This window comes from Phocoena sinus, chromosome 10, assembly GCF_008692025.1.
Source record: "Phocoena sinus isolate mPhoSin1 chromosome 10, mPhoSin1.pri, whole genome shotgun sequence".
NCBI classification, from domain to species: Eukaryota; Metazoa; Chordata; class Mammalia; order Artiodactyla; family Phocoenidae; genus Phocoena; species Phocoena sinus.
Window position 1 is genome coordinate 101892724 of NC_045772.1, and position 22507 is coordinate 101915230.

The 22507-nt window shown below is 59.3% G+C and overlaps 1 protein-coding gene across 1 annotated transcript in view; it reads left to right on the forward strand.

Moving 5' to 3' along the window:
- CACNA1C (calcium voltage-gated channel subunit alpha1 C) overlaps positions 1-22507 on the forward strand; it is a 465996-nt gene that overhangs the window by 400825 nt on the left and 42664 nt on the right. Inside the window, 8 exon segments of the mRNA XM_032644404.1 lie at positions 1638-1725; positions 2189-2296; positions 3207-3259; positions 3571-3717; positions 4910-5111; positions 6370-6528; positions 6925-7035; positions 20341-20418. Coding sequence (XP_032500295.1) covers positions 1638-1725; positions 2189-2296; positions 3207-3259; positions 3571-3717; positions 4910-5111; positions 6370-6528; positions 6925-7035; positions 20341-20418 — 946 coding nt within the window.

Consider the following 22507-nt stretch of genomic DNA (forward strand, 5'->3'; position numbering starts at 1 on the left):
CTCCAGTCAGAGCCCCTGATGAGGGAGGGAGAAGGAGGAGGGACTGGTCCTCACTCCTGGCTGTGCAGGGGAATCACCGGAGCAACTTTAAAACAAGACCTTTGCCTGGACCCCTCCCCGCCCCAAGCTTTGATTTAATTGGTCTGGGCTACAGCCAGGGCCTGAGGGATTTAAACGCTCTCCGGACAATTCCACCTGCAACCAAGGCTGTGAACCGTGCTCAAGTTTAAAAGAATCTCATTACTAGTTTCTCCTGAATTCTGCCAGCTGGTAATGCTAACCCTGTACTTAACTTCCAAAGCACTTTCCGTACACAGTCCTCTCTGAGCCTCATAGGACCCATGAGGCAGGCAGGGCCAGCGATGTTATCACTGTTTTCTAGACAGAAAAACTGAGGTCAGGACCTGGGACTCGGCCCGGGTCACCCCAGTGGCAGAGCAGAGGCGTCTGGGGCTCCGTCCCGAGGCTGTCCCCGTGGTCGGCCTAGAAGGAGCGGAGATGGAGGCATTCAGAGTGAGACCTTTTGCTGGGATCATCGTTATTCTACCCCAGGCTGTCTGCCTGTGAGCCTGTGGGTCTAATCCCATCCCTGCCACTAAATCACTCTTAACCTTGAGCCAAGAATTCCCCCCTCCGTCCGGCCTTTCCATCCCTCCCATTGTCCCTGAGATGCTGGGATGGATCGGGCAGCCCTTTGAGCTCCTTGTGATCAGAGAGTCGTGAACCAGAGACGTAGGACTTTCCCCCGTCCCACTCTCAGCGGACGGCGTCCTGACACGGGAGGAATGAGGTCAGCGCTTGCTGACGGGACCACGTGTTTTAGGTCCCAAGGAGGGTATAGGCTCTCCAAAGGCGGCTAGTGGGTGAGGGTGAGGGACACTTCAGAGAGCCCACCAGCCCGCCGGGGTGAGGGGCCTGCGTGCCCCTGGAGGGCAGCAGTGGCCTGTGCTCCCAGGGGAGTCGGCTGGGCGCTGGCGTCCCAGGTGCACGGAGTCTGCGGTGTCCGAGCCGTTGCCTCTAGGCCTGGGTGTGCTGCGCACAGAGTGAGCGCGATGGGCAGCCGCCTGGGACTTGGGTTTGCAGGTAAGCACCAGGTATCTCCTCCACCCAAAGTCCCCTCATTCGTACAGTATTCCTTCAAGTTCGTGATAATAGAAGCCACCCCGTGTTCACATCACAGCATGGGCCAGTTAGGCTGCTAGATGGTTCGTGTGTGTTTTCTCATTTAATCCTTGCAACAAGCTCGTGAGGCGGTCGCTGCCCCGTCTTACAGATGAAGAAGCGAGGGCCCAACAAAGTTAGGAAGTGTATCCTCAGTGGCCGGGGTCTGGCGGAGCTTTGCCTCGCTCTGCGTGTCCTCGGCACAGTAAACACCCCTCGAGTAGTACGTTATACTGCTAGTGGCTCACGGTAAATGCTTTTCCCATGATTTGCTCACCAACAAGAAAGTCCCCGGCCAGCTCTGGGTCCCTGCGGTGGGAGAAGAGAATGGGAAATGGTGCTGGGGCGAGAAAGTCCCCAGCAGACTCCCCAGTTTCTCCATTTGGGCTGGGACTTCCTGCCAGGAAGCGGCTCACCCTCCACTGCTGCCGCACCAGGGGCAGGAGAGGCTCACCCCCGCCCGTCCTCTCTCCCAGGTCCAGTGCCATCAACGTGGTGAAGATCTTGCGGGTCCTGAGGGTGCTGAGGCCCCTGAGGGCCATCAACAGGGCCAAGGGGCTGAAGGTGAGCTGGGCGGGCCTGGGCGGGAGCCTCAGCCTGGGGGTCCACGTGAGGTGACGGGCAGGCGGGAGACAGGGCCAACTGTCAGGCTCCCGGGTCGGAGCCGGGACCCTCCTGCCAGCACCTCAGCCCCACTTCCCATCCCGGGTCCGTGATACACGGAGCCACAGCAGAGGCCCCCGTTCACAATCCCAGCTTCTCAGCAGAGCTTTTGCTAAAGGAGACACACACGCTACCCCGAGCCCCAGGTAGTGATGAGACCCCTGAATTGCTGCCCCCAGAACGTGGGAGGTCAGTGGGGCTTTGGTCCCCGTGGTCTCCTAGAGCCCAGTGGGACGCGGGTTTCACCAGGCTCCATCACCCCGTGACCTAGGAGGACGCTCGCTGTGCCCCTTTGAGTCTGGTTCCCCGCTCGTGGCGAAGGGGCTCAGCCACGGCCCCGGGCCCGCCCCTCTGTCCCCCGCAGCACGTGGTGCAGTGCGTGTTCGTGGCCATCCGCACCATCGGGAACATTGTGATCGTCACCACGCTGCTCCAGTTCATGTTCGCCTGCATCGGGGTCCAGCTCTTCAAGGTGGGGTCTCGGCCGGACCTGTGGCCCTGCATCCTTCCCGCCCACCAGCTTCTGGGACCCGGACGGGAGCTGGCAGAGGGGACGCGGAGGGGACGGTGCTGGGTCACACTGGGGATGGATGCGGCCTCCCCACAGCCCCTCCCAGCTTCCAGACCCGAGGAGGACTGGTTCCCAGAACAGAGGAGGACTAACTAGTTCCCAGACCAGAGGAGGACTAGTTCCCAGACCCAAGGAGAGCTAACTAGTTCCCAGACCAGGGGAGGACTAGACCCGAGGAGGGCTAGCCCCCAGCCTGAGGAGAGCAGCGCGGAGACAGGTGCCTCCATCACCACCTGGCCCTCACAGCCCCAGCCCTTCCTTGTAGAGAACAGCAGAGGGACTGCTATCCCCAGACCCCTCCGTGTGAGTCACCCACCTAAGCCCACGGGGCTCCCTGTCACCACAGCACCGAGTCCCCCCAGGTCACTGCAGAGCCCCGGTTTGTCTGGGTCCTCGCCCTGCTCCTGGCGGGCCCTCGGCGACGGGGAGGCCGGGTCCCTGGTTCCTGCCCTTCTCTGCCTCAGCCCTTCTCTTTCTGCCCTTCTCCACCTGAAGCTCTCCCCTCACCGTGTCATCGTGCCCTGACTTCCACCGCCGAACTCCCTAGCCCCGCCCGTCCCCCCTCCCTCACCAGACCTGCCCTGTGGGCCCAGCTTCGCCGTCTGGGCTTCCCTTCGGTCGGGTGCCTGCAGCCCAGGGCATGTTTGTGCACCGACCACTCTGAGTCCTGACTTCCTGCCTGGGCTCTGCTCCTTACACTTTGGTCCCGAGACCCCAGCGCAGAGCTGGCTACAGAGACATCACTAATGGGTTTCTGACTGGGCCCTCGATTAAGGAGCATCTCCAGTCACTTTGCTCTTCCGCCTTCCAGGGCAAGCTCTACACCTGTTCGGACAGTTCCAAACAGACAGAGGCCGAATGCAAGTGAGTACGGCCGGTGGGGCAGTCAGGCTGGTTGACTCCAGGCGGTTGGTGACTTGTCCTGAGAGGAGGGGTGGCCCGTTCTTTCTCTGACAGCAGTGGTGGCTGCACTTTTACCCACGGGTTGTCTGGTCCTATTGACGTAACACGTAAGATCATCTGTTCCTGAATGTTCCACCCCTGACATCTTCCCAGCGGCTGGAGCTCTGGGTTTAAGCTTAGCCAGTTTCATCCCACCCCCAGCCAGGAGGCAGTGGTGGGTAGGCTGAGGGGAGACGGGAGACCCCAGGACGAGCCCTTTCTCGCTTCCTCAGGGGGAACTACGTCACATACAAGGACGGGGAGGTGGATCACCCCATCATCCAGCCCCGCAGCTGGGAGAACAGCAAGTTCGACTTTGACAATGTCCTGGCGGCCATGATGGCCCTGTTCACCGTCTCCACCTTTGAGGGGTGGCCAGAGTGAGTACGCAGCTCCGGGCCGGGGTCAACCGCCGCTCCACACCCTTCCCAGAAACCATACTTCTCCGGCTCCCCACGGGCCATGGTTGCCGCCCAAACACCACTCTTCTTCTTCTGGATCTCAGAGCTTCAACCCGAAACGAGCTTCTTTTAGCTCCCCTCCCCAACCTAGACGGAGCCACAGTAAAGTCTGTCATCACCCTCATGGCATCTGGGAGTGGAGGGGCCCCTGGGTCACCGTAGGACTGAAGTTCCCGGCAGGCACGGACGTGGGTAGAGATGGCGGAGGTGCCCACTGGTTAGACTCTGCCCCAGTCTCCTTGGAGGGAGCTGTGTCTGATTTGCAGAGGAAAGTCCCTGCAGAGGCAGTGCGGCCAGGCCTGGACCACCCTGGTGGCCCATAAGCTGCATCCCCTCTACCAGGCCTGTCCAGGAGGGGCTCCGTGTATCTCTGTACAGACACCTGCTTCCCTCACACCCCCGTGTGTATTCCGGTGACATGATCATCTGAATGTCAGGAAATTCTAGATATTTCTAAGTCAACGACAGCACGGGACCTTAGGTGAGAGGCACCGTTATTAAATGGTAAAATATCTGTGCTACCTAGAGAACAGCCACGTGCTGTGTGGAGTAACAGAGGCGGGAGAGGAAGCAGCCTGACGGGCACGTAGCCGCGGCCCAGCTGGGCGGCAGACACAGGCCACCTGAGCGTGAACCAGACCTTGCTGCTGGTCTGAGTGAGCCTGGGGCGTTTTTCTTGATCAAGTGTTTCTATCTTAATACTCGTTCTCAGATTTATTTTATGTTCACCGTAAACCCTCCGAGTCTCTGCCAGAGAAGCAGCAAAGCTGTTTCGATATTTACCAATATCTCCAGCATTTGAAATCAATGGCCATGACTCATGTCACAGTTAGACAGCTCCTGCCAGTTTCAAAACACCTTCACCTACGTTAGGTCAACTACCCTGCCCGGTAGGAAAGTCCGGAATTATTGTCTCCACTTTGCAGGTAAGGAATCTGAGGCTCAGAGAGGTTGAGTGGTTTGCCCAGGTCACACAGCCAGTAAGAGGCAGAGCTGGGGCTTGAACGCAGGCCTCCCGACTCTCAGCCTGGAGCTGTCTCCGGCTCCCCGGCCCCGGGGCGCTCGGAGCAGCGGTGTCATCGCCACCGCCCTCCGTGGGCTGTCCCCCCAGGCTGCTGTACCGCTCCATCGACTCCCACACGGAGGACAAGGGCCCCATTTACAACTACCGCGTGGAGATCTCCGTCTTCTTCATCATCTACATCATCATCATCGCCTTCTTTATGATGAACATCTTCGTGGGCTTCGTCATTGTCACCTTCCAGGAGCAGGGGGAGCAGGAGTACAAGAACTGCGAGCTGGACAAGAACCAGGTGCCGCCGAGGGCAGGGCTGCAGCTTGGTTCCCGGGGGGAGGCTGTGGTTGGGAGAGAGCCCCAGGCCCCCCGCCCAGTGTCTCCTGGAGGCCCAAGGGCAGAAGGGACGCAGACCCTGCAGATCCAGCTTGCAGCCGCGCTCAACCAACAGGGTCTGTTAACAGCTCCTCAGGGAGACTCGGTGGCGGGCCTGGGGGGTTTTGTGAAAGAGCCTCTCGCCCACACCTAGAAGCCGATGAGTCAGGAGGTGCCCAGGGTGGGGCGGCACCACTGATAGAGGAAAGAAACCAGAACGGTGAGGGTGGAGGTTTGGGGCGGGGAGAGGATGGCTTAGAAACCACTGTTACATGGTTTCTTGTAGAACAGAGAGGCTGTGCACGCAGAGGGGGGGAAGGGCTCCAGCAGGAGGGACGCGGCCACGCTGGCCCTGGGCTGAGCTCCGCGGCCGGGAGGGCAGGCTGGGTGTGCGGTCGGGAGGCCGGAAAGCGTCCACGGGAAATGCATCCCGTCCGCAGGGGACTCGAGCTCTGCTAGGTAAGGAGCACCCCCGTCAGGCCCGCTGCACCCCTTGCAGCTCCGATGTCCACACCTTGGGCCTGGACTTTGGACTGTAAGGAAGCCAGGAGAGAGGGAGGCCAATTAGCAAGTGTAGGCGAGAAGTGACAGTAGAAGTGGAGAGAACAGCACTGGTCAGGCTTGGAGGCTGGGTGAGAGAAGGGCCTGGGGGACCCTGGTCCTGACCTGGGCTCCGGGCACAGTGCAGAGATGGCCAGAGTGTAGTCGGCCCAGGATCCCATTCCCCTGGCCGTGAGCTGTGACTTCTAGTCTGCGGACCCTGGCAGATAAGGAAGATGGACTTAGGACAGGAGAGGAACACTGAGGAGAGACGGGCCCCCAGGAGAGTCTGTGGCTGGGAAACCATCAGCGAGAAGACAGACTGTCCGTCAGTCAGCCAGTATTTACCAGATGCCACCGAGCATCTGCGGGGCACAGCAGGCATCACCGAGATGGAAAGGAGGGGACACGGGCCCCCTGACTATGTCCTGATGGGACTAACTAGAGAGGGTCTCTCCCCCGTTGAGGGAGGGATAGAAAATCAAAACACGTCCAAGTAGCAGCTCAACCTATAAACGAGCTAGAGCTATAGATGATGTCTCTCTCTCCCAGAGAACCCCACCCCTGGGGTGTGCAGCTTCCTCTGCCCCCACCCACCCCCGCCATCATCCGGGTTTCTCACCCCCGTCTCCCCGACGCAGCGGCAGTGCGTGGAGTACGCCCTGAAGGCCCGGCCCCTGCGGAGGTACATCCCCAAGAACCAGCACCAGTACAAGGTGTGGTACGTGGTCAACTCCACCTACTTCGAGTACCTGATGTTCGTCCTCATCCTGCTGAACACCATCTGCCTGGCCATGCAGGTCGGTCCGGCGGGCTGGCCGTGGCATCTGCCGGTGGGCGCGTGGGCGGCGTGTCACCGTCACGCTGGCCAAGGGGGCGGGGGTTGGGGGGCAGCTGGAGAAGCACAAGCGTCCCTTGTCGAGGGTGGAGGATCCCAGGATCCTGGGCCGATGAGATGGAGGGAGGGAAGTGGAGCACAGGGGACCCTGAAGGGGCCATGACCGTCGGTGGGCCGAGCTGGGTGGAGCCCCCCGAGGACCAGGAGGCCGGCAGGGCCGTCTCCCGTCAGGGCCGGAGCACGAGCCTCTGCGCAGCCGCGCCGGCAGTGCCGGCAGAGACGGGAGGGACCTGCGGGGCCCCGCGGGGGTGGCCGGGAGCAGCGAGCCCCGGCTCACGCACGGCGCCCACCCCTGCAGCACTACGGGCAGAGCTGCCTGTTCAAAATCGCCATGAACATTCTCAACATGCTGTTCACCGGCCTCTTCACGGTGGAGATGATCCTGAAACTCATCGCCTTCAAGCCCAAGGTAGGCCTCTGAGGCGGGCCTCTGGCCCACGGTGCCAGGGGCACAGGTGGGGGACAGTGGGCGCAGAGGCTCAGCGAAGGACCGTATCCTCCCGACGATAAACGTTCCAGCTCCGGAGCCTGCAGGCCTTGAGCCAGGCCAGCTCCTCGAAGCAGAATCTCAGCCCGCGGGTCGGGCCGTGGTCTGGACACAGGGAACAGGGACATGCCTGAGCAAACCGCCTTGCAGGGTAGGCAGAATGGTCCTCGTCTCCCCACCATGGCCCCGGCCCCCGGCACGTCATCTAGAAGAGACTGGAAACCAAACCTCTCGAGGCCCAGCCCCCCAGACCCACCTGGGCTCTGTTCTCTCCCCGTTTCACCCGCCGCGCGTACTAAGGGCCTGGCTGTAAGAGCTGAGCTGGGGCTGCGTTTGCTCAGGGCTGGGTGTCTGTTTCCCCACCTCAGGGCTGCATCACTGCCCCCTGTACCTTCCAGTACGGGACGGACCTGCAAATGTCTCTGCTTTGCTACTTGTAAGCAGCTTCTAGAAAAAAGTCTGGGAGAGATTAGAGCCATTGGCTGAGTGAGGCAGGGCAGGGCAGGTTGGCTCCCTGTCACTTGGATTATCTGTGCCCTCCCCAACCGAGCTGCCCCTGGGCCTCAAGGACAGAGGGTGACCCGGTTCAAGCGGGCCTTCCATCTCCGGCCCTGTAGGCAGGTCAGCATCGCCGGCGTCCACTGACCTGGGCTTCACAGGGGGCGGCTGCCCCGGAGTGGGCATCCCAGTGGCTTGGAGGCTCCCCGCTGCTGCACAGCTCTGGGGGGCGACGAGAAGGAGCGCATCGTTTCTAAGAGGATGGTGCAGGGCAACTTTCCAAACCTTCTCTTCCCCACTGTTACTAGTTTTCCAGATGCAACACAGGTCAGCGGGGGGTGGAAAGCAGGAGTCCCTGGCCCTGTATTCCATTTCCATTCAGATGATCACCTGCCCCGGGACTAGCCGGGCCAGGAGGGGTGCCCCTCGGCTGTCGGATTCCTATTCAGCGCCAGGATCTGCGTCGTCTCCTCTGAATTAACATTCCACCACCCATTCTCAGTAACCTGCAGTGCTACACACACGTCGTCGCGTGGAATCCTCAGGACGCCTCTCCAAGATAGGCATTAGCTCCTCGTCTTAGGGAAGAGGGGAGTGAAGCTCAGAGCAATTAAGTAGCATATTAATTACACCATTATTAAGCGGCAGAACTGGGAATAGAAGCCGGTGTGTCTGACTTTGTAGTCGATGTAATTTCCGCCACACAGAGCTGTTAGCAAGCATCTTCCCACACCAGGTGTTCTGCTGGGAACTTTCCAGAAAGAGGGAAGCCACCTGTGAGGGGCTTCAAAGACAAGACAGACCGTATTCTTACCGTGCCGAGTCTTCCTCTCTCACTGAGAGCGCCTGGGAACCTGGCTGATTTTCAGAGAATAAGACCCCTGATGAATGCCATTTGGTGATAACATGGTGTTTTCCTGTCTCCTCCAGAGCAGCAAATAAACGCTGTCTCACTTTCCCTTCCAAGCCCTGTCCCATTTAGGGGCAGAGGAGACCATGGAATGTCCCTGGCCACCTTCTGTGGGGTCCCCTGCGGTCCTATTCCCAGCCATGCCGCCCGGGAGCCGGCGGGCTCACGGCCCGCAGCAGCGTGCCCTGGGGAGGAGGGGAGGCCGGGCCGCGCTGGGGCTGAGCTTCCGGCTCAGACGACAGCCTCCAGGAGGGAAAGCGGCATCATTTTCCCCCAGTTTTGTGAGACATACAGCTTACATATTTCAAAGCCTTGAGTCATTCCACGTTGACTCAGACGTGTTTCAGCTGATGCCTGATGCCGGCTCCAGGGCCCTGCAGGGGACTTCCTGAGTCAGGCTCCCGAGCTCAGGAGATACACTGGGCAAACCTGCCCTAGGGAGCACGTGGCAGCGACGCCTGCAGGGGCCTCTGCCTGGAAAACACTCTCCCTGAATCCTGCACACGCAGGAGCAAAAGCCCGTTTCCCGGGAAGCAGCCAGGTAGGGTGCTTTAAACCATAAAGCACCCAACTTCCTCCATCTCTAGTTTTCTGTTGTGAGAAGATGGGGTGAAATAGGAGAAACTTTTCCAGAGAAGTAAGAGAGCCATCCTGGGGCCATGTGCATTTCACACATGCCAGGGTCTGTCTGTGGCATAAAGAAGAAGGGAAATGGACCTTTTCTGGGAGTACCCTGCTGGGGCTTCTGGCAGCTTCTGGCAGCCAAACAAGCCTGTCCAGCTGGGAGGAGAGTGGGGTTCCTGGATTCTCATTAAGGAGTAGACTCCAAGAAAAGCATCCCCAAAATTTCCAGGAAGGTAACCAAACCAGAAAGTACTTGAGGGGACTTGCCTGGTGGCGCAGTGGTTAAGAATCCGCCTGCCAATGCAGGGGACACGGGTTTGAGCCCCGGTCCGGGAAGATCCCACGTGCTGCGGAGCACCTAAGCCCGTGCACCACAACTACTGAGCCCATGTGCCACAACTACCGAAGCCCGTGCGCCTAGAGCCCGTGCTCCACAAAAAGAGAAACCACCGCGATGAGAAGCCCGCGCACTGCAACGAAGACCCAACGCAGCCAGAAATAGATAAATAAATAAATTTTTAAAGAAAGAAAGTACTTGAAGCCCTGGTGGGAATATCTAGCTGGATCTGGCCCTAGAACCGGCGCTCCTAATGTGATCGTGTGTTTGTGCCACGAGTGAGTTTGCACCTGCGAGCGTCAGCTGAGGAAGGACAGTTAGGCAGTAAGGACGCAGGAATCGCCATCAGTCCTAACATCAGGTGTCTGAGGTTGGCCTGCTGGACTTCCCACTCTGTCCCTTGGTCTCTGTGGTTGGTTGGCTGGTCGGTCGGTCGCTTTGTAGTTTGGCCCCGTTCTTTCGTTGTCCTCATGGTAATTGATGTTCTCGGTCTTCATTTCCATCTGTTCTGCTCACCACCTTATGGAAAATAAATGGACTCAAGTAAATCCCAGCTCTGCTCCTAAAATACTCATTCTGTCTGAAGAATGGGGCAGGTGACAGGAGTGTCTTGGACACCTAATGGCCAGAGGGAATCTCTCCCCGAGCGGAGGACTGCCCTGGACATTTCCGATGGCCCCTGGGCCCCACGAGACTGTGCAGGACCAAGCTGGTCAGCATGAAAAGGTTTTGCATAGAATCGTCTGAAGTTAAGTAAATAGCTGGACTGCCCTCCTGTCATGAACAGAAATTTATCAGCAAAGACAGGAAAGAACTTTTAAGATACACTTTCTGATAAGCACTGAAAAGTATCCAATGCCTGGGCTTCCCTGGTGGCGCAGTGGTTGAGAGTCCGCCTGCCGATGCAGGGGACGCGGGTTCACGCCCCGGTCCGGGAAGATCCCACAGGCCGTGGAGCGGCTGGGCCCGTGAGCCATGGCCGCTGAGCCTGTGCGTCCGGAGCCTGTGCTCCGCAACGGGAGAGGCCACAGCAGTGAGAGGCCCGCGTACAGAAAAAATATATATATATCTCCAATGCCTAAGAATAAATCTAACCAAAAACCTCTAAGATCTTTACAGAAGATCTGTGAAATTTCACACAGAGGAGTTAAAGAAAACTCAGTAAATGGAGAAATATGTCATGTTCATGAATTGGGAAAGTCAGTGTTACAGAGATGTCATTTCTCTTCGGTACAATCCCAGTTAAAACTCCAGATTGAACTTTAACCCAAGTCCTTCAGGGTCAATAGGACGACCCAGGGGGTTCCAAGGCTTCAGTTCCTTAAGGCAGCTCTGCCATGACTGTGGAGGTTCCAGGGCAGGGCCAGCCCCAGATGCTCCACGGGCAGCTCTGGGGGGTGCGGTGATCACCTGTCTGGAACTTGCTGTTGACCATGACCCAGCGGGTGATGAAGGGAGAAGGGTCCCCAGGCTCCTGCTCAGAGAAGCAGATCGGCCCAGGGAGGTGGGAAGATTCCCGACTCCCCCTCCTCTACCCGGGGACTCACCTGGGCCTTGGCAGGTGAGGAAGCAGGGGCAGCTGTCTCTGAGACTTTCCCATGCCCTTGGTGCTGCCCAGTCAGGGAGCGGCCACGTCTCTGCCCCCAGAGGGCCTGACCCCACAGCTCTCTGGGATCAAAACGCTTTTGCACGCCCTCCCCGCCGAGAACAGTCCAGAAAGCGAGTGGAACCAAAGTGGAAACACTCATCGACCCCCTGGCCCCCGGCTCTTGGGCATAAGAGCAACTGGAGCCTCGGGGACGCTCCTGATGCAGGAGAAACTGGGGCCCAAAGGCGGTTCAACCCGAGGGATGCATGAGGTCTGCAGACCAGCGCCAGGACCGTCTGCAGGAATAAAGACGCTCCGTGCACCCCGTCTGTCTGTAAGCAGCCACCGCCTCCTGGGCACCTTAGCTCATGTAGCCGAGGCGTGGATTCTTAATTCTATTTAAATAGAATTAAGGCCGGTGGCTGCCACATTGGGCCACGGGGCTCTAGACGCCGCTTCTCCGCAGGCCGCTCGCGGGGTCTGCATCCCTCCATCCGTCCGCCTCACCCCGACTGCTCTGGCTTCATGGACCCAGGTGGGTGATCTCAGGTGTGGGAGCCCTGCGGGAAGAGTAAGACCGGCTCCTGGCCCGGCGTCCCCCGTGTGGGTCCCCTCCTGGCCCCCCAGTCGTCCCCGGACCTCCCGGGTCCAGTACCTGGAGACGCCGAGGCAGGCGGTTCAGTGGCCAGCACCAGGCTGACGTGCTCGGCCAGAAAGTCTGAGCTGAGAGTATGGACGGCCTTGGCCTTGCCGAGCGCGAAGGCAGCCTTCCCCTCATTCCTGACTGTGCTTGTGCGTGAGGGTCCCGGCCCCTGGTGCCCCCAGAATAAAGTCCCCTCTGCCATCCTTAGGACGGTTTTCTGTCTTGGGAAGGACTGTTGCCCGAGACACGGTACAGATTTCCGGGGTGAACGGTCAAGGTAGGAAGAGTCATCACCAGCTGACTCCTTCCCTGGGCCATGGCAGAGGGACAGATGAGGGCTGGACTGGCAGAAGGGGCCAGGATGGGTGGGGGGGGGGGGTCAGTTCAACCGTCTGTCCTCAGCTTTGTCCACATCCAGAACCTTCTTTCCTTGAAGACCCAGCATCTGCTTCCACTTTAGTAACAGCCTTTCTCACATGAGCACAACCTCCAGCCAGCTTGGGGCTCCCCAGGGTCACCCCTGCCCCAGCAGATGGGGAGGGGGCTTCCGAGGCTGGACCCGCTGTCTCTGGTGTTTCCTTGTGCCCGGTGAGCGAGCCGCTCCCGCTCCGGGAGAGGGGCCAGGCGGGTGGAGAAGCAGGGCGAGCCCCCCAGCAGGTGACCGTCTGACGAGGGAAGGGACCCATCTGCACAGCCGAGCCCTGCCTGCCTTCCCGCTCAAGCGGGACTCAAGTTTAGGCTATGATGTTCCTTAACGTCCAAAATCAGCTTTGCCCTCTGTCCCCCTGAAGAAGGCCAGCGGGGACCACACCAAAGGGTAGGCTCCGTCGGGGCAGCCTGGGCAGATGGGGCGAGAGGAACCAGGGCCGGGCTCTTCCAAGTGCCGGGAAGACCCCGTAGGCAGGAGCAGTCAGGCTGGGGTCCTGGGAGGGAGTCTTCCCTGAGCTACTGAGAGAACGTCAGGACCCTTTCCTTAGAGCCAGTAAAGGACCAGGAGATGGAGGAGAAAGGGGGGTGACCGGAAGGAGAGGATGCCAGCCAGGGCCATTCCGTCTCCTGTCTTGAAAGCTGAAACTACTAGAAACTGGCTTTGTCTTCACCAGATACCACATTGCAGCTAAAATCTGCTTCCTCTCCAGCTTTACCTCTGGATCCAGCTGTACCACTCGCCCTAATTCCCCTCCCAACAGTCTTAAGTCAAGCGGACGTTTCTGCAAGGGGCAAAGCTTTTTGTGAGGCTTTATTTCTTACAAAACGAAGTTTACTTTATTTCTTGCTCGATCATCCCCTGCCCCCAGATCCTACCGACAGACGAAATTCTGGAGACAGAGCAGGAAGCCCACCTCCCCCCTCAGCATCACCTCGAACGAGCAGGGAGGGCAGGTAGGGCTGTTCTTTCCGCGTCCGTTCTTTCCGCGTCCGTTCCTCGGTAATGTGGGGAGGCTGGCTTAGCTGGACCTGAGTGGGGTCATGGCCATCTCAGTCTGCCCGGCTGCCAGGACAAACTGCAGAAATGTACTTCGCACGGTCTGGAGTCTGGGGGTCCCCGATAGGAGCACAGGGCCACGTTCAATGAAGGGGGCCCCGTCCGGCTCACAGCTATGTCCTTGCAGGCGGAAGGAGCGAGGGAGCTCTGTGGGGTCCCCTGTTCAAGGACCCCAGTCCCGTTCCTGAGGGCTCCACCCTCATGGCCTAATCACCTCCCAGAGGCCCCCAGCACCATTCCATTGGGCGTTTGGGAAATCTGCAGGGGGCAGACCCCACGGTGTGCGGGCCGGGTCTGCCCCGGGGAGAGTGGCCCTGCTTGTCCTGAAAGAGCATTTATGGATCGTTTACTTGAGGAGCAAGTAGGTAACGTTTAGCAGAAACTGGGACTCGGTGGCCGGTTAGCGGCCAAGGTTCAGCGCAGCTCAAACTACCACTAGAAATGTGAACGTCTCCTTCTATTTCCTTCCGACATGGAAAGTTCAACTCTAAAAACACCGAGAGACAGCAAGAATATTTCCTTTTCGGAAATTGCACGGAAACTTAGACATTCTTTCAGGCTGGTGGCCTTCAATCACTGTAGAACCAAAACTCCCTTTTGGCAATAAATACTTAGCACTACTTCCTTGATTTTCCTTAAATAAAATTCAGAGAAAATCTAAATCTTTATGTATAGGAAACTCACAGCTATACACATAATGTAAATATATATATATATGTCTATAATTCCTAAGTTATAATGGGAAAAGTCTGTGTTTAGCTCCCCGCACCCCCTTTACTGGTGGTCTGCCAGATGGGCAGGGGGCGTTGAAGTCGGTATGATCAAAAGTGACCCCCGCACTCGTGGAAAGGCCCCTTGTGGGGAGGGCAGGGCAGCTGTTGTGTTTCATCGCTTAATGTGGAGATGATTCACGCTGGGTGACACGGCCACGTGAGAGCCACTGGGAGGGGATGAGCCCCCTGCGCTGTGAGCAGTGGTGTCCAGACCCGCCAGCCTGGACCTGTGGGAGGGGAGGGGGAGGGCTGCTAGCAGGGCCAAGACCCAGACGATGGTGGCAGGAACAGTCCCGGCAAGGCTGCGTGAGCTGGGCCCGCCTCCCCTCCCCTGGAGGCTGGCCGTCACTCTGTTTGACACAGGAGGGGCCAGGCCTGGTGACGCATCTCCAGAGCTGAGGGCAGGTTCTCTAGAGTGGGCACAGGTGAAGGCAGCAGGGGTGCGGTGGGCCACGCCCCCTGGGGCTAAGGAGGGGCCGGCCCATTAGGTGGCTTGCGTCGGGAAGGGTGGGGGGCAAGGATGGGATGGTCAGGTCAGGTTTGGGGGACTCCCCCTGGGGCGTAGTCTGCGGGATGGGCCGGGAGAAGATTCCAGGTGGGCAGATGGCGCCTCACTCCCACCAAGGCTGCTGTCCTCTGCATCCCCTTCCCGCCTCCAGGGGACCCCCCGTGTCCCTTTGAAGTGGGGTGCCTGCGGACATTGCCACGTGTCAGACGGCCTTGCCCGCGCCCGAGGCATATCCCCTTGAACCCTCATCCTGGACGATCCTGCAGCGGGGTCCTGCCGTGGACCCAGGTGCCAACTGGGGCGGAGGAAACCCTCCCCAGGCCCCAAAGGGGCCCAGCCGACCCCTGTCCCCTCACCCCCGTGGGAGGCGGCAGGTCAGGTCGGGTTCATGCTCTGCCCACATCTGTGTACTTCCAGGCACCCAGAAGCACCCGTTACATCTTGGTGAGATAAATGACCGAGGGCCTTTGAAACCTTCCTGGGGAGAAAAAAGCTTAATTCCAAAGGAGAAACGAGAGCAGATGTCCACTTCGAAGTGTGCACTCCTCTAACTACTGGAGTGTGGCCCCATCGCCACCACCCGCCCGGGGTCTCCTTGACCCCGGCCCCTGTCTGCTGCTGCCCTTTGCCCCGCCCGCCCCCGTCCCGGGCTGTCTCTGCCGGGGGGCTCCAGGGCTTCTGAAGGGGCGCGTCACAGGGTGGGAGCTGCCAGGGGCCGGGGACAGCTGTCCACCAGCCATGCCGCCCCACTAGATGCCAGTGATTTCCTCAATTACTGTGACGTCTGAACGACACCCTAACGTCATACAGTTTATATTATCTCTGTGTGGCGACACCCAGCCGCCGGCTGCACCCACCACCTCCCATCGCCCCGTCCCACGACCCAGAACCAGGCACAGCCTCCCAGCTCACGCCAGCAGGGCCCTTACTCGGCTGGGCCCCCTTCCCTGGCCAAGCACACGCCGTCTGCCCACTCCATTTTAGGCCCCGCCTCCCCCAGGTGTCCCTTTCTGCTTCCAGCAGCTCCACGTCCAGCCTCCACCCAGGGCCGCCCCCCACCCCGCCACGTCGATCTCTGGGGCCCCATGTGTCCCTGGAAGGGAACAGTCTTGGGGCAGAGGCCCGGACAAAGTCCAGTCAGCTTCCCCACCAGGAAGAGCGTGCGGTCACCTCCTCTGTGTTCCTTGCCTTCTCTCTGCTGGACCCGTCAGAGGTAGATAAGGAAGCCGCACAGGAGGGGATGGAGAAGAGAAGAAAGCCAGCAATGGCAGCAGTCCCAGGTGTGTAGACTCCTGTGGACCCCTCTCACCACCGTCCTGTTTTAAAGCTTGTGTTGACTCCGCTCTGGGCGGGGAAGGGGCTGAGAGTCCCGAATTCAGGGCCAGGGCGTGTGCCTGGACCTCCCAGCAGTAGCCCTGCTCTCGGGACCAGAGACAGGATGTGGGCCCGCCTGGCAGCCCACTCCTCTCCTCCCAGCCGTCCAGCCAGAGCAAAAGGGGCCTGGGTCTCCCTGGGAGGAATAGTGGTTTCTAGGAACCTGGCAGTTAGCTATCTGTGTGAACCTGAGTTTGACAGAATCTAGCCAGGACAGCTTACTTACGGTCATCAATCTCAAAGTGATGCTGGTTTCATCCGAGAATCTCAGGACAGGCAGTCCTCACTAGGATTCAAGATGAGACCCACTGAAGGGAGCTTGGGATTCTGGAACCTTCACGTTCCTCCTCCTCCTTCCACATTCCTGAGCCTTGCCTTCCCCACTGCTCAGTCCCACCCCCAAAGCTGACCCTGTGCGTCTGGCCTCCCTAGAAGGGGACGGACCAGCTCCAGCAACCGTGGCAGTCGCTGGAACTCACTGGGCTTCCTACAGGCACAGGCCCTTCACTTGTGTCATTCCTACCATAACCCACAGGTCGCCATGTCATAGGGGGAAATGGGCACAGAGAGGTGCGGTTATCTGCTCAAGGTCACCCAGCCAGTAAGTGGCAGAGGGAGGACTCGAACCCAGACACCTGCCTCTGCGGGTCACACCCTTAACCACCACACCGCCTCTTCCGACTCGGAACAGCTCCAGGGGTGGAGTGAGTCAGGGCACAGATAATCCAAGAGAGGAAAATCCAAGGTTCTCATGCAGGTGAAATGCATAGTGGCTGCTGGGGCAGCAGCGTCCTTTCCTAATCACGTTGTGCTGAACGTAGGATCGATTTGGTCCACGTCTCTTCTGCCGTGGCAGCCGGTGAGCAGAGGGTCGGCGCCCTCCGGAGAAGGGATTATTCCCAGCGGGGCGCTTGCCTTTCAGCCCAGGGGGACACGCACGAGACCTCCTGAGGCTGGGGACCCGCTTACCCTGCAGGGTTAGAGATGGTGAGAGAAAGTCTTCCCCCAAAACGCCGTCCGCCCCTGCGTGGGCAGCCCTGCCTGGCTCTGAGGATCTGGACATTGAGAGGTTTGGTTCACCACTTCAGGGAGAGCCCAGAGCCCCTTTCGCTATCCCTGACTTCTACCAGAGAAAGAACGAGTGACAGGTATGACCTGGAGGTCAGCCTGATTTCGAGAAAACAAGTCTATGATTGTTTTCCCATTCTATTTCCTCCATCATACTCCCCAAACCCATGTCACCCATGGTTTCCAGCAGTCGAGGAGATGGGTGACAACAGGTGTGTGTGTGTGCGTGTGTGTGACGGAGAGAGAGGACACAGCTCTTGCACTGACAACAGGGGGCAACCTTCCTCCCGGGCCCTGCCCACTTGGGGAATTGGCCAGGTGTGTCCCTTGGCAACCTGTCGAGCCCCCTGGAGGGTGTCAGCGTGTTTCTGGGATGGGTGTGGACGGCTGGGAGGAGGCGCTGACAGCTGGATCTGAAACTGTGTTCATGGTCCACCTTGGAGGGTTGACGGGGCAGGAAGGGGGTGGACAGGGCAGGGGGAAGCTGCCTCTTAAAGGGACCCTGTCACCCCCCGCACCGTGGGCCGTGTGTAAACCTCCTCCGGGCGGGAATTGGTGGGGCTCTGCGGCCAGTGGAGGCCCTGGCCCCGGGCCCACAGGACAGAGGGGCCAACCAAACGCGCCAGCAGCACAGCCGGTGGAGGGCAAGGGGGCGGGTGAGGCCAGGCACCCCCTCGGAAGCCGCCGGCCGCAGAGCACTGGGGCGGGCCTGCCCGTCCTGTGCACAAACACAGAGGAGCGCAAGAGTGGGGATGACAGGCGGTGCGTGGGGCGGGTGAGGGTTGCCGGGTCCCTGGGGGCCAGGCTCTTTCCGGAGCTCGCCAGCTGTTAACCTCTCGTCTGCCTCGCTTCTGCCTGCCATCTCCCTTTCTGTCTCTCCCCTCATCCGCGCTGTGGACCGAGGCCAACTCACCCGTCTGTTCCAGGTCCCTGTGGTGAACAAACAGATGCCAGCCCCTCCCCTCTCCTTGAGCGCCGAGACACCCCCCGACCTCTCTCCTCCTCTCGCCCCCCAGACCCGAATAACGATTTGCCACTGCGTTTTCTAGGCTGGATGCTGGGCGTCCTGGACTCTCCTCTGGTTCCTGCTTCCCCCCTTTCTCTTCCTGGGCACCCCCTCCCCTTCCCTCCCGAAACAGCTCTACCCACAAAGATGGTTTTCCTCTCTAGAGATAGTCCCCCAGTGTTTTCCAAAACCTGATGTCAAAGCACATGCATATTTGTCGTTTGCACGGGGTCTTCACTCTTTGCCCTCGAAACCAGCGCTCTCCACGTGCCCTGTGATGCCATGGGAGGACCCTGGAGGGGGTCGGTTCTTTCCCGCTCACAGCACGTGACTCGAATGGGAGAGAGAAGCCTCTCGGTGCCCCCAAAGGCTCCGGGATATTCAGAAAAATACTCTGGGAAGCCAGAAAGGGTTTCAAGTGACTCTCACCTCACCCACGCCCTGGCCGACCTCTGCTCCCCACTGGGCTGTCCAGAGTCTCCACAGTGGCATTTCTGCTTTTTTTTTTGGCAGAAAGTCCTGGGAACCGAGAGGTCCCTTTCCCTGTGACCTGACCTCCACACTAAGAATAACAGCCCTGGGACAGCATGTCTTGTGATCCATCTGAGAGGGGGCACGGCTAGGAAGGGGGGTGCGGGTGGAGTGGTCAGGGAGCTGGAGAGAGTCGGGAAGGAATGGGAGAGCACAGCCTCCTGGGACTCAGAAATAGAGAGCGAGAGTTGGCCGCCCCAGGAGGGCCAGGGAGAGGGACCGGGGAGACCAGAGGCCAGCCCGATGCTTTCTTACCTCCTCGCCAACCTCAGAAGCGCATCTCCCGGAAGCCCCACCTCGTGGATCAGAGGCTGGGGCATCCCTTGAAGAACCAAAGGGGCAGATGTCCTTTCTTACGGAAAGATAGATGCCCTCGGTGCTGGGTCCTCCCCACTCCACCCCTGGGGAGGACAGCTGTGTGGTTCCCGGGGCTCCTGAACATCCGTGTGTCACAGAGCATTGCTCCCTTTCCCCTGCACTCTGAGAGGCAGTGGTCCAGACCTAAGAACCCGCCCTCTCTTTGCAGAGAGCCTGCCCACCCAGGACTCCAAGAACCCTCACAGGAACAGGACAGCCCTTGGTTGACCAGTTGTCCACGAACTTTGAAAAAAGTCTTTGGAAAACATTCTTCCATTCCCTTCCCCAAATATGGTGTAAAACGAACAAAAGCCATGTGTGCAGGACAAAGGAGGGGGGTCAGCATCCTGATGGCTCCCCCTAGACACGACAGCCCCCAGACCCCCACGCAGCCTGCAGGAAAGGCTGTGAGAACCTCATTCTCGCGGGGACGGCTTCAGCAGATTCCTGAGTCAGAACGGCGGTGCTTCAGAGACACCCCCGCCCCGAGAGCCGGTCTAGGGTCACCTCCCACGTTACCAAACCTTGGGACTGACCTGGCCTCCGTCCCCTTTCAGGGAGGAACGCCTCTGTCCAGGGCTGGATGCCCGTCCAGGGCTGCCACGAGGGTGACCTTGTAGATGCTGCTCTGATGCCACGGTCCCCTCACTATCACGAGCGTCACACGGCTCACCCCTGAGCCCAGAGGGCCTGGCTGTGCCTGGACCACACCCATGGCCGCTTGCTAATTCCCAGACCACCTCGCGAGGGCCCCCGCCCCTCTTCCCTCCCTCCCTCCCTCCCTGCAGGCAGGCCTCCTAGGAGGCGCTGGAGACCTGGGAGGGGCTGGGGAAGTAGGACGGGCGGCGAGGGGGCTGGGTCTGGAGGGGGAGGACCCCCGCCCCGCTCGGACTCGGCAGCGACGGTGCGGCCCGACGGCGGTGCTCTGTTCTTGTCTGTCTGACCTTCCTTTTCACTCCCGTCCTGCCGCCCCGTGTAGGGCTACTTTAGTGACCCCTGGAATGTCTTTGACTGCCTCATCGTAATTGGCAGCGTAATTGACGTCATTCTCAGTGAGACGAATGTGAGTATGCTTCTGCCCAGGACGCCTCCGTGTCCCTCCCTCTTCACCTCCTCCGGTTTATTGTTTGGTTTTCCTGTTTTACCCCCGCCAGTCATGCCTTCTCTTGCACCTGCCGCCGTCCTGGGGGACGTGAGCCCCCGCACTGTCCCCACTCTGCCGGGCCGGACAAGGGGCGGCCGGGGCTTCTCCTCCTCCAGGACCCCCGCCCGGCCCCCCCACCCCGACTAACCCGGCTTTTGTCAGGCTCGGCGAGCGCCGGGTGCCAGGTGTGCACCTCCAGAACTGTGGAGTGGTAAGAGGGTCCAGTATGCCCACATAACCTCTTTCTTTTCTCATTTTTTTCCTCTTCTCTCCTTTCTTTCATGCTTTTTTTTTTCATTTTCCTCTTCCTTTTGTTTTGTTTTTCTTTGTTGTTGGTTCTTCCTCCTCTCTCCCTCCCTTGGCCCCTCTGCCCCATGCAGCACTATTTCTGTGATGCATGGAACACATTTGACGCCTTGATTGTTGTTGGTAGCATTGTTGACATAGCCATCACCGAGGTAAACGTAAGTACCGGCGTCCCGCCCTGCGACGCCGCGCCTGCCCCGCGCTTACCCCATTGCTCTCTCCTTGCCGCTTCCTCCCAACTCCTTATTCCCACTAAGTTATTCTGGTTTGTTTGTTTAAATTGGTTGAAAGGATTTTCTTTCTCGTTGCTTTACTTCGAAATGTTTTTATTCTTTTTTCTTTAACGTTTGGAACGAGCTAGGCCCCCTTTCCTTCTGAGTTTTGATCGCTGCATCCTTTCCTTCCCCCTTTGCAATTGGCCTAGCATGACACACACTGTCTAGGAGGATGCAGCCCTGGGATCCCAGAGTGAGACGGTGGAAGGGTGTTTACAACCGCCGGGCAGCTGCCAGCGCGGCCCCTTCCCACTCCCAGCATCTGGGAAACGAGCTCTCCCGAGGACCACGGGTGAAGGCTCGCACTTGGCCGGCACTGTCAGCCCATCGTATCCACGCTAAAACAGCCCTTCCACTGAGAGGCGGGAGAGAACAGCCCGCACCCCTCTTTTCTGGAGAGGGCTCCTCCGCCCCCGCCCCTGCAACTTGCTGTGGGAGCACCTGGCCCCAGGTGAACCTGCCCCAGAGGACCAGCCTTGCCCCTGCCTGGTTCTTCCCTCACCACCACCACCCCGGCTCCAAGACCTCCTGCACCTGCCCCCGGGAGCTGCCCCTCCTAGACAGTCCCTCTGGCCCCTGCACACGTCCCTCTGCTCCCCAGCATGTTCAATCTTCTCTCGTTATCTATAAGCAAGCCCTCTTGCGGTTGGTTTTTAACATGTGTGGTTTAGTTTTCCGTCAGGATTTTTCCTTGATTAAGAGACTTGGTAATGTTTGCACAAATGTCGATGCACTGAACCACTGAATAAGAGCGCGGAGCAGTTGCTCTAGAGTTCTGATCTAAGGTGTCAGAAGCACCCCACGGCCGCCACCGTCCCCCGCCCTTGTCCTCACCTGCCCCCTCCACCCCATAGTCGGCTGCCAGTCGGTTGAACTGATGTTATCATATGTCCTGCTGCCGCTGATCAGAAGTCCTGTCTGCCCCCTTCGAGCGGGTGGACGTTGGGAGGAGGCTGTTCTGCTTTCCCTGTGTCCCCCCGTCAACCTGGCCCCCTCCCTGCTCGCCCCGTAGCATAGATTCGATTGCCCCTCTGTCCCGGGGATCCCCCAAAGTCGTCTTTGTCTTGCGGGGTGTCTGTGTGTGTGTGTGTGTGTGTGTGTGCGTGTGTGTGTACACTCCCTTGACCTCTGCCATTGAATCATTGGAACACAAGGAAACCAAGCTCCCCACTCAGACTCCATGCCTCCTCTCCCTTGGCACTGCCCCCCCCAAGTGGCTGGATGGACCCCAAGTTGTATCCCAGGAGCTGTCACGTCCCTACCTACAAGTATCCACCGGCCAGCGCCTGTGCTCGGACCGAGGGGCCCTCGGGGGAGACCAGGGAAGGGCAGGATGAGCCTGCGTCTGGAGGGTGGGGCCCTGTGGGGAACCATGCCAGGGGACTTGGGGCCGATGGCAGGGACCCACAGGAGGGTGCCAGCAGGCAGCTCCCTGGGTGCAGAGGACCCACCTCAGTCCCAGGGTCCTCTGGGGTGCTCACTGTTGGCCAGGTCCACGCCATTGCTCAGCCGGCCGTTATCTTTCAAATCACTGCTATTTTTAAAGAAAAACAAAGACGAAGGGAAAACATTCTAGCGTATAAAATTTCTACCCCAGAAAGTGACTGTTGGAATTGGGGGTGGTGCAAGACGCCAGGAACGGCACGTGGAGTCACATACAGACCCTCCATTTGTACAACAGTTTCCATTTACAACTCGCCTCGGCGCCCAGCCTGTGTGCCGTGAGCTTGAGCTTGACAGACGCGAATGACCATCCCCGTTTGCCGATGCACAGGTGAGGATGGAGCGTGCCAGTGCCTTTGCTGCCCCTCGGCTGGAGCCCAGGCCTCCCGGGGCGGGGGACCAGCATTCTTGTCTGTTCAGTCCATGACGCCTTCTGATGAACACGTACATCTCACAGCCTCTTCTCGCAGACTCCTGCCGGCCAGGATTTGTTCAGCCCTTACGTTCCATAGTCTGCATCTTT